We start from the raw sequence: 11,345 nt of genomic DNA on the forward strand, positions 1-11,345 counted from the left end.
CTTTTTAATATAGCCTACATGAACAATAGCCTATCATATAGAAATAGCCTATAAACTTAAGTATTATTTCCCTCAATATTTAGGCCTAGCATTGTCTACCTGACGCTTACTTCTAAAAGAGCAAAAAACAGCGTGGGTAAAATGATTAATAGGGCTTTTCACACAAAAAGACTCGGCTTTGGAAACTTCAGGTAGTGGTTGTCTCGGCAACAGATTCCTGACGAGCCTGTTGCTGACCAATGTTTCCATCTTTATTTTCAGAAGTCTATTTCATCACACTTTTAATTTTCTTTCATTACATGTCTACAAAACGGATATCGACAACGTGACGCATAAAAGCCTATTTGTCCCTGCCTATTCGGTTGGGAGTGTTTTAGTGTGTCTTTCTGGTCTAGCCAACATCTGCGTTTGTTCAAAGTTAACAGGAAATCTTAACAGCCAAAGCAAGTCGATTTAATCAAGTTTTACTTTCAGGCAATAAGTTGAAGGCAGCCGTTTCCCTATTATGAGGTAAGCAACGATCATGCCAAAGCCATATCCCTTTGTGCTAATGCTCTGTCCTCATTTGCCACCTAATTGGGCTATATAAACCCAATAACACGAGAGCGCTCCCTGCCTCCAGCCAACGCGCAAAAAGCGCAAAGTCTGGGAGGGTACATTTCGCCTTATCCTATTCACTGTCCCCTGCTCTCACTCACTCACTCGCTCCCCCTCTCTCTCCCTCTCTACTTCCCATCTCTTCCTTAATCCTATTTGCCATTGTACGTGCCCAATCGCCGTATACTTTCCGCGTTTAACTTGGATGACATTTTTATTTCATCATTAGCATCCGACGCCAGCTTGACGCAGCGACTAGAGCTCTGTTTCCATCGGGAATCTCTTCCAAGATCTGCAAGATGCAAGATTAATCTTACCTTTGTTTTTTTCTACATTTTCTTTATTTGAGTGGCATTGCTTGACTGCTCGTTCGCCGACAGAATATCGACTTTTGAAGTCCCACACAACAAACCATCGGAGGAACCTCGACGACACTCGCCTACAGCTTGCAGGAAGTTGTTTTGTACACGTTTATATCGTAGTTGAAGGCGTTAGAGACAACAGCATACGCGCCGACATGCCTGAGACGACGCCAGAGACGTGTGCGCCCGCCAAAGAGTCGCCGTTTTTCATCAAAAACCTGCTGAACTGTGACAGCAAGCCCTCCAAACCCAAGCCGATGTTTGCGGCAGCGAAAGCCGGACTGGAGGGCGGTTTGTCCCTATCACAGGTCGGGGACCTGCACTTTCCTCGCTTCGACTTTCCCACACAGAGGTTCGCTCTACCTGCCTACCTTGAGCGGGCATCGGCTTGGTGGTATCCATACACGATTAGTCCATCCTCGCACTTCCAAAGAAGCACAGAAGGTATGTACACTAGGCTATTGTGTATGACTTAGTTTGATACATATCGTGTTTTTATCTGTCTATATCCGATTACCACTGAACGAGACATATACCTTCTGTCTTTGTGGAATGGTTACTACAGCCCATTTCGGATAGGCCTATCATGTCTGCTCACTGTTAATTTTTGGTGATGTTGACGCACTTTGATAAAATGGAAGGAAGTTGTTCAGAGTTGCAATAGGTGCGCAATAATTGCACAGTGGTCTTGTACAAGTGTGTACAAGTGTGTGTGTGTGTGTGTGTGTGTGTGTGTGTGTGCGCGCGCTCGCGCGTCAGGAGAGCGTGGATGCGTTTCACATAGCCTATATTTGAACTTGGTGTCAAGCCTAAAATTATAGGATAATGAAAAAATACACAGATATTTCATTTATTTTAAACATATGGCACCTTGTCCCTCCAGCTGCAGAGAAGGCGAGCGTGAGGGACTCCTCTCCCACTTCGGCGGGCACAGACCGGGACTCCCCAGACCTGGTGCTGAAGGCCGAGCCGGACGCCAAAGATGACGATGATGACAACAAGAGCGCCGACGAGATCGTGCTGGAGGAGAGTGACACCGAGGACGGCAAGAAGGACGGCGGCATGGACGACTGGAAGCGCGGGGAGGACGGCTCGGACAAGAAGCCCTGCCGGAAGAAGAAGACGCGGACTGTGTTCTCCCGTAGCCAGGTGTTCCAGCTCGAGTCCACCTTCGACATGAAGCGCTACCTGAGCAGCTCCGAGCGCGCCGGCCTGGCCGCCTCCCTGCACCTCACGGAGACCCAGGTGAAGATATGGTTTCAGAACCGGAGGAACAAGTGGAAGAGGCAACTGGCTGCGGAGCTGGAGGCGGCCAACCTGAGCCACGCGGCGGCTCAAAGGATTGTGCGAGTGCCCATTCTCTACCACGAGAACTCGGCCTCAGAGACTGGCAATGCCCCGGGCTCTGTTCCTGTCAGCCAGCCGCTCCTAACGTTCCCACACCCCGTGTACTATTCGCACCCAGTCGTTACATCTGTTCCGCTGCTTAGACCGGTTTGAATATGATTTTACATACATTCTTACTTTTTTATTTTTAATTTACACGTCATGATAACACAGAGCGCCATATGATATCCACATGACAGCAAACTATTTTTGTAACCCAGAGAGTAAATACAAGAATTTAGAAGGTTGACATGGTATTTCAATTTAACGGTGTATTATTATTATTATTATTATTATTATTATTATTATTATTATTATTATTATTATTATTATTATTTTCAGTTGGCAAAATTCCCACTAATACAAAGCAAATACACTGGATGTAGAATTTTTTTCCCCATGTAACTTATGTCTTCTATTTTAATTTTGTTATGAAATTGTGTTCAAGGTTCGGGGTAGGCTATTTTGGATAGTCCCTGCGTCCGGCTGCTTTGTGCTTTTTCTGGACTAAAACAGCATGGTGAATATTATTTCACACTCAGCGTCTCAATTTAACACGGATCAATGTGCAATTTAATGAGCACAATTTTAACGCAGCCTTTGGAACATATTGGGGTTATTGTGTTATTATTACACATTTTTTAATTTACAGTCCAATATTTGTGTGTTGACAGAGAGGTAAACTAAAGATGATATTTCTGCTTATTTGGACAATTTTGTGGACAGAGTGGTCTTGACGAAGCTACGCGTTTTAATCGGTTGGAGTTGGACAATCATTTTGTTCTTGTGTATAAATATATGTTCTGGCTAAATGGGTGAAATAGGCTGTGCAGTTATGTGGAGAAAAACACTGGACTTGACAACAAGCACATGTGAATTGATGTTACTCAGTTTATGGTTTCAGTGAGCACGTGTTTGTACATTTGTATATAAAATATTTAATCCATATGGGGGTCCAAGGCGGCCCTTTGTACAGGAAGAGCTAACTTTTTGATATTGTACTGCTGAAATATGTTGTGAAATAAATTGAGGTTATTCCTAATGTTTCCGTGGTGTGCAGGCAGAGTGGATTTCAAGCAACTTCCATTTGAAACGTTGAACTCAAACTATCATGGGTGTGTTTAACGTGTCCCGCAAGCGGTGATCTGTTTGAGCAGAATAAATTGGCAAGCAAATCGGACAGCAAAATATGACATTTCTCGTCCGGATCCCACCCACCATAGACTGCAACAGATCGATAATCGATGCTAAATGTTTTTAAGTCACAAAAGCTTTACGTCCGCCGGCGATATAGTTAGGCCTGTCGATTTCATTTTAGCCCAGATGTTGCACGAAAAGACTGTTTCACTTTTACGCAAAGCGACATTGTTGCCTTTACGCTTCAGTTACAATGAAACTCGGAGAGAACTTTGCTTAGGCCTACAAATCACGCATTTAATCCTTTGCATTCAGAACGAGATTTGACTCAGGTAATCTAATGGGCTACATTGTCATTAGGCCTAATGGTTTGATCGTGATCAGAGATTTTAAAGGAGAGCAGTGTCCATCATTATGGTTCATATTCCTAAGCAAATATTGGACATCTTTGTGGACGTATAAACCCTACATTTGACTAGGCAGCCATGTTTGATCGGTGTGCTATTTGGAAGAGCCACTGGTCAAGAGCAGGCTACAAAGCCCACAACCAGCAGGTGCATCTTTATGCGCAACCTGTTAGGCTCTTTCTGAAACATTGTTTTACATACAAAATGGCGCAGTCAATTAGGCGCTATAATTGCCAGGAGCTGGCAGGAATTAGGCCTACACGGAAAGAGTGGAAATTATATTATCTAGCTCCATTTAAAATTCTCTCTCTCTCTCTCTCTCTCTCTCTCTCTCTCTCTCTCTCTCTCTCTCTCTCTCTCTCTCTCTCTCTCTCTCTCTCTCTGGCTTTGAGTAGTCTATGCGCCGGCGTGAGCGCATGTTATTAGCATTTAGTTACACCAAAGTAGCGAGGGGACAATACTCTGCCATAAATTATGTCATCATTGTTCAGATCATAAATAAATAACTATGACATTTTCAAACAATTCTTAAAATACGAAAAACCAATAGGCTAACTCAACAGGTAACAGGCCTGCCCCCTGACAAGGATCAGAGGTGCACCTTACTGTTTTCTTAATAATGTCTATTGTGTAGGCCTATAGCCTGCCATTCACTAAATATTTCAGTAGCCTAACTTATTTTTTTGTAGAGGGTTTCAACGTAAGGATAGGCTACCGAGTAGGTAGGCTACAATCAGAAAAGTGTTTGAGCTGTGTCAGATTCATTTTAAAATATTTTATTTCCAAGGTATTTATATCAACTCATGTAAATGTAGGACCTATCATTCAAAATTACATTTCTCCACAGTTTTAACTCACCACCAGATTATTTAAGAAAATGCCTATAATAAATGTTTACAAACTCGAGGGCTACAACTTGATAACAATATGATAATTACAATCAGCGCCAACCCATCTCTCTCTCCCTCTCTCTGCACATCACACACACCCACACACACACACACACACACACACACACACACACACACACACACACACACACACACACACACACACGCGCGCACACACACACACACACACACACACACACACACATATCTTGGGGCTGAACTCGTTTCACTTATGTTGTAGGCTACTAGTTTGCGATGAGCACTCAACAAAGGGCACATTCAAATAAGCACTGGTAATAACTACTCATATATTGACGTATGATATCATGCAAGCCCAACGTGGGCCCATTATGGGCAAATTAATAGATTGGCGAAGCATTATTCCCCAGTGGGTATCGATCGGAAAACGTCTGTAAAATATTGTTTCAAATCAAGGGCATTGTTCATGGTATTTTTTTTAAACCGGGTCTACTGATGACCTTGATTCGCTCGCATAAATTGAAAAAATTACCACTCGATAATTTCCATTTGGGCGACATCTTTATGTAAAGGACTGGCGGGGCTCGGAGTGGAAGCAGGGAGAGAGGGGGATTGGACGTGACCCCAGGCTGCACTCGGTATTACATTAAAATGGAAAGTTGAGTGGCTGATTTTAAGCAGAGCACGTCATATATTATAATGCTGGATACATGTGGTTCAAGTGGCCAACAGCTTAAGAAATTTTTTAACCCTCCCGCTGCCTGCCTGTCCCTTTACGCACGGGCACGCTCGTGTTTGTGTGTATGTTTAGTGCATATGGGCTCGCTTGTGCACACACGTACATATGATACTTTCAGGTTGACATAGGGCAAAAGAATGTGAAATAATGTTAGGCACTTTTCATTCAGTGAGTTTAGACGAGACTTTTCTTTCCAGTGCAGAGTACCTACATGCTTATAAACACACTGACAATAGTACAAAATTGGTATCTGTCACACTTTTGTCCTTGTGCCCGACTGCCGAGTGAATAACATACATGTTAATGTCTAGAATGTCCTCTGCACAGTAGTTAGAACTACTTACCCCGTTAGATTAAAGGAAATGCATCGAGGGAGATCCTGTGTAATAATGTATCATCGACCCGTATTGAAAGGTACTGAGTAGCGCGCTTCAACAGAAGTGGTTTAAACCAAACGCACTTTGGCAATGTTTTCCACGGACGGGAAGTCTTCCTTTTTTACACCACCTATATCCCATTTGCTTTGGTGATTGAGCGCGAGCATCAGATTTTCATCAAAGTTCTATTAAGTGAAACATAGGTTGCGGGGCAGCCTCTGATTGAAACAGTTTAAATTTTAATTGTGTTTTTAATTTGACATATAGTTGCGGAGAGGAATGACACCGCAACGCCGTGGGGCGGTCGATTGCCTTAATTTCTCCCTGAGGAATTGATGAGTCTATCAGAGCAGTAGATTGGAAACCCATTAAAGCTCAATGGTTAGGTTGTTAATTGGAACTTGATGGATAGAAGCCCTTAGATAGGCTATACTGATCCAATCTTCTTGACTTTCTGTTTTCCAATAAATTACCCAATTCATTTCCCAGCCACAGATTACATAAATTGTACACCTCCAGGGCTCGTGCCTCCCACCTCCTTCTTCCCGCCCTCTCTGCAGCAGCCCCCCAAACATGTGAGGAAAAATAAAAGACCGGCCTCACATTCTTGAATGAAAATCGAAACATAATCAACGTTTATACTTACAAAATTTATTGATATCATTTTCTCTGGTAATTTCCTTATTTTAAAGTTGGACAAGCCATATATCATAATACACACGTGTAAAGGGTCTTTGTTTAATATTTATCGAGGCTTGATTCCCAGATCAAAGCCGCTCATGACTTCATCTGTCTTTCTAACAGAATGCTTTTTTGCCTGGCTTAAAGGTCTTGTTTCTTGTTCCGTTATTACGATAGGTCCACAGCTGCCACGCACGAGCCATCATTGTGATAGAGCGCGAACAGAGGCCTTATTCTGTTGGATTCGAAAGTGTTTTCAGCACATGCGAGCTCTATAAATTGATACAGAGCTTTGGTGTCCATTAAGAGTTGCAAAATATTGACAAGAAACATATTGCGCCCTTTCTTGTGAACAGGAGGCGATGTGGCATAACAGTAACGGTCGTCTTTGCGGAATTCGAGGTTTAGCGCAAGATATGGCAAGTATCCATGACCATGAGTATTTATTTTAAAAATTGTCGCTATTAACTTTTGACTGCTGACAACGTGAGGCGACTTTGGCATCAGTGTAGCCTGCAGTCGTTTTAAAGACCGATATTTTCATTGTTTGACAACACAGTGTCTTTGAAAAACAAACACCGTAAAGTCAATCCTTTCAACTGTCACTGTGCATTTCACGCCCTATATGTAGGTTACTTTCACACAGCGTGGCAACCCACCCGTAATAACAGTTGAAAACGCACGCCTCCTGCTACCACCATTGCGGCAACGCGAAGAGCTGATATCCTCCTCCTCATCATCATCACCATGATCATCCTCATCATCACAATCATCAACAACCATTACAGTCGTTTGTCTCCGCACAATTGATAGGCCCATCCGTCATAAATAATACCAATCTCTTTCAACTAAACAAAATCTTTGCTTTGACTCCGTTACGCACACAGAAGGCTCCCAGGCGCCAAAGGTCGGGGTCGCGGACCGCCTCCTCCGCAGGGTGCAGCATAGGTTCATCCACTGACACTATGATTAAGGCGGATCATTTGTTAAGTGTCGCGGACCTTTGCTGAGTGCTAACTGGAGCTAATGTGCAAGAACCGCGCCAAGTAGCTGCCCTGGAGACAAGGGCGAGTCCGAGGGGTGGGCCGCGCGTGCAGCGACCCTCCAATCAATTAGTCAATCAATTAGCATGGTCCAGCTCCGCGCGCACACTCAGTAGCAGATACGCCGCCACCAGATAATCATCAAATTAATACCCGGGCTCTTATAAAGACTAGCCTGAGAATGAGTTTATTATTTTACACTACATATTATATTGTTTTACGCTAAGTTGCCGGATTATTAATAGGCCTATTAGGCCATTATCTTGTAGCTATCATTAAGCTTGTTGATGTTCATTTTTAAGGTAACCCATGCCTGATGTAGCCTATTAGTTTTGGAATTTTGCATGTAGATTTAACTGACCAAATGTTTTTAGCGTATGGAACGCTATGGATAGCCTAATGCATAGGTGCGTATAAGACATACGACAAAATTCTGCAAAACATATTAAGTAGGATACATCAATATATTATAATAAAATAATATAACTGTTTTACCTTAAAACAAAATTAATATGATTATAATGATTGTAAAGGGTTATGTTGTGCATATTATGCGTAAAATGTTTAATGTTGGTTTTCTTTTTATTGTTGTTGTTGCAAAAGCACCAGTTCTACAATAACATTCTTATGGGTTTAGGTGTATAAAGATTGGGAAAGTGAAATTTAACAAGAAATTGTGTCTGATTATAAGCATCCTACACGAGGCTGAAATGTTACCTATTGCATTCTATAAACGTTCAATACGTCTCCGAATAAAGTTTTCCAGAGCAGGGGACACTTGTTTTCTTCTCGGAGCGCCTTCTCGAAGCTGTGGGGTGAACCTGTTGAGGAGTATTTAAAAATCCCGGGTTGGCGTTCAGCACGCGATTGGTTCGCGCGAGGCTTACCTACATGCAAATGAGGGCACGCTCCAGCCGCCTTTAGTCCACAGCGCGTGGATGTGGAGAGCAATGCATTTGTGCACTCCTCAGTGCTACGAAAAACAACCAAAATAATTCTTCTACCTCTGGAGAGGGTAACCAAATTGTTTTTGTTTTTTGTCGGCAGAGACCAGTGCATTAGTTAGCGCAGCTAGATAAAACATCCACTGCTATTTAAAAATAGTGTAGATTTTCTAATCGATAAAAGTTTGTTATGTTATGAGGCGAAAATGAGTAACTCTGAGGATAGCGGAAGTAAATGTTCTCCCGCCCCAATCTCCAGCTTTACCATCCAGTCAATATTGGGCACGCCGTCCGAAAGTGCTCGCTCTGCGGGGAAGGAGAGCTGCAAGCCACCGCAGCCGAGGAAACGCACCCTCTCGGTGTCATCGGAAGAGGAATGCAGCGGAGGGGAAGACTGCTTCTGCTCAGACCCAGGTCTACCTGAGACATGCAACCGACACCAACCCCTCAGCTTCCCCTGTCTCGGTATGTAGTCGATCCTCTTTGTTATCAGTTATAATGTTATAATTATTACACTGTTGGTATGTTGTAATTAGGCTACTAAAATGTAGGCTATGCTATATCATTAGTTGCCACATCTCCCGTTCAGCAAAGTAAAAAGCCAGTTGTGGGTTTGTGGCCTCGATTATTTTAGATTGGCTATAGCCTACCCAACAGCTTTTTGTCCAAACTGGATAAAACTCCAAAGTGTTTTAATGTGCCATATCAATGCCTCAGCAGCGAACAGATGAACGGTCAAATAATTAACAGGATGTTTTCCCCCTCATTCCTAATTTAATCGAGTCTGCTAATTGATTACACAGGCTTTCAGAATGAATGTGCTACATTTCGTCAATTGAGCGTTAAATGTAACCTGATTTAATTAATATCGTGCACCAGCGCTGGCCATATTATATTGTTTGTTTAACAGGGTACTTGTAACCTTTCAACAGTCGATCAACCAGTCAAAGTTCACATTTAATGATCTCTTGTACAAAGTATCGAATAATGGGTACATTCTCTCTGATGAAAATGGAAGTTCACTGAGGCACAGTAATGTTGTGCAATATTCAGAACAAGCACATTACGCATGGGTGCATATTTAAAATGCTCTACTTAAGGGCAATTTGTCATATCCTTCATTTAAGGCGTGCAATTGAGCACCAAATGACACGTATAATAGAACACTTTTTTTAAGTAATTCAAAAGATGGTCAAACATCTTCCCCTAAGGGCCAATATTTGCGGGTTTGTTTTCTAGTTAAGTACTGAGAGACAAGCAAAATAGCAACAACAACAAAAATAGTGAGATATATTGTTTGGAGTGTGTGCTGTAACTGTCACCGCTTATGATGCTCCTGCTGCAGGTGCTACAAAAGGACTAATATCTGGCCAAGAAGGCTTGGAGAGGCGGCCGCATTTAACGCAACCCCTGCTGCAGGATTATCGAGACGAACAGGAGGGGACATGCAGTCAAATGTCGCCCATGTCCGAGGACAGACAGAGAGATGGGTCGGACAAAGCGAACGGCGCTGCCAAGAAGAAGACGCGCACGGTGTTCTCCCGGAGTCAGGTGTACCAGCTGGAGTCGACGTTTGATATGAAACGCTATTTGAGCAGCTCCGAGCGGGCCTGTCTCGCCTCCAGCCTTCAGTTAACGGAAACTCAGGTGAAGACGTGGTTTCAGAACCGGAGGAACAAATGGAAGCGACAACTCTCTGCGGAATTGGAAGCCGCAAACATGGCGCACGCCTCGGCGCAGACTCTAGTTGGAATGCCGCTAGTTTTCAGAGAGAATTCGTTACTCAGAGTTCCGGTTCCAAGGTCTATTGCATTTCCAACCCCACTGTACTACCCAGGAAGCAGTTTGCCGGCATTACCTTTGTACAATCTTTATAACAAGATTGACTATTGACTCCAAACTAATGCGCAAAAATCTATGGGGAAATATTATTTCACAAAACACAATACAGAACACGTATATGTTTGACATAATCATGTCTATTTATATCACTTTATTTGGTGAATTTATATTTCTTATGACAAGGCAATTGTATGTGTGACAAAGAGGCGAGCTTATGTAAATGTATGAAATACACCATGTGTATATGAATTATTTTGTACCTTTAACCACAGTTTTGTCCCTCGTAAAACCAGTTTTACACGTTATATGAGGAAGTCTGACATTATATTGCGCATTGAAGTACACTCTCCAACATGAACCCTCTGCATGTCCCGCTGATTTTTAAGACATTAATGGGAGCAATGATCACATACTCAATAACAGTCAGTCTTTACGTTAACCAGTTCGGGTGCTGTATGTAATGTTAGCATATATCTGCAGGCACTGGTACAAGATAAAAAAAAACATCTTTGTTGTAATCCACTCATACAATAAATTTTCTACATCAACACTCGTTGTGTTTCATCCAACTGGTAAAAGTTGAGTAAATGTATTATAATGGCGACATCAGTCACTCATCAGAATAGCAAACTTTGTGAATTTTTTCAGGTTACCACTGCATTGGTGTATTGATTTGTTTTACACGTTTTAATGAAACTGTAAGTCTGTCTGGGGACGTGGTGGGACAATAACACAAACATGCCCTAAACATGCAGATCGCCTCAGGTTTGTTTAAAAATAATTACGAATTGTGATGTGCATTTAGTCAGTGTAGTGCAGGCCTAGTCTAATGAAGAACCCATTATACTTGACAGCATAATCAACATTTTTTTTTAAAGCATAAGAGTGATTCTCTAATTCGCCTACACTTTTAAGTCCGTGGATTTTATTTGGCAATTCCACTAACTATTAACTGCATCCA

The 11,345-nt window shown here is 42.5% G+C and overlaps 2 protein-coding genes across 2 annotated transcripts; both read left to right on the forward strand.

The window, feature by feature from the left end:
• The first annotated feature begins 600 nt into the window (after positions 1 to 600).
• hmx3a (H6 family homeobox 3a) lies at positions 601 to 2,612 on the forward strand. The gene is made up of 2 exons (XM_063191101.1): positions 601 to 1,403; positions 1,843 to 2,612. The coding sequence occupies exons 1-2, from the start codon at positions 1,115 to 1,117 to the stop codon at positions 2,457 to 2,459; spliced, it is 906 nt and encodes a 301-aa protein (XP_063047171.1). The 5' UTR covers positions 601 to 1,114; the 3' UTR covers positions 2,460 to 2,612.
• A 6,100-nt stretch (positions 2,613 to 8,712) lies between these two features.
• On the forward strand, positions 8,713 to 10,926 carry hmx2 (H6 family homeobox 2). The gene is made up of 2 exons (XM_063191146.1): positions 8,713 to 9,007; positions 9,888 to 10,926. The coding sequence occupies exons 1-2, from the start codon at positions 8,749 to 8,751 to the stop codon at positions 10,433 to 10,435; spliced, it is 807 nt and encodes a 268-aa protein (XP_063047216.1). The 5' UTR covers positions 8,713 to 8,748; the 3' UTR covers positions 10,436 to 10,926.
• The last annotated feature ends 419 nt before the right edge of the window (positions 10,927 to 11,345 follow it).

Source organism: Engraulis encrasicolus, chromosome 24, assembly GCF_034702125.1.
Source record: "Engraulis encrasicolus isolate BLACKSEA-1 chromosome 24, IST_EnEncr_1.0, whole genome shotgun sequence".
Taxonomy (NCBI): Eukaryota; Metazoa; Chordata; class Actinopteri; order Clupeiformes; family Engraulidae; genus Engraulis; species Engraulis encrasicolus.

Coding starts and splice junctions, on each gene's coding strand:
- hmx3a (XM_063191101.1), top strand. CDS start 1,115: ATGCCTGAGACGACGCCAGAGACGTGTGCGCCCGCCAAAGAGTCGCCG. Junction 1,404..1,842: donor CTTCCAAAGAAGCACAGAAG/GTATGTACACTA, acceptor TTGTCCCTCCAG/CTGCAGAGAAGGCGAGCGTG.
- hmx2 (XM_063191146.1), top strand. CDS start 8,749: ATGAGTAACTCTGAGGATAGCGGAAGTAAATGTTCTCCCGCCCCAATC. Junction 9,008..9,887: donor CCTCAGCTTCCCCTGTCTCG/GTATGTAGTCGA, acceptor CTCCTGCTGCAG/GTGCTACAAAAGGACTAATA.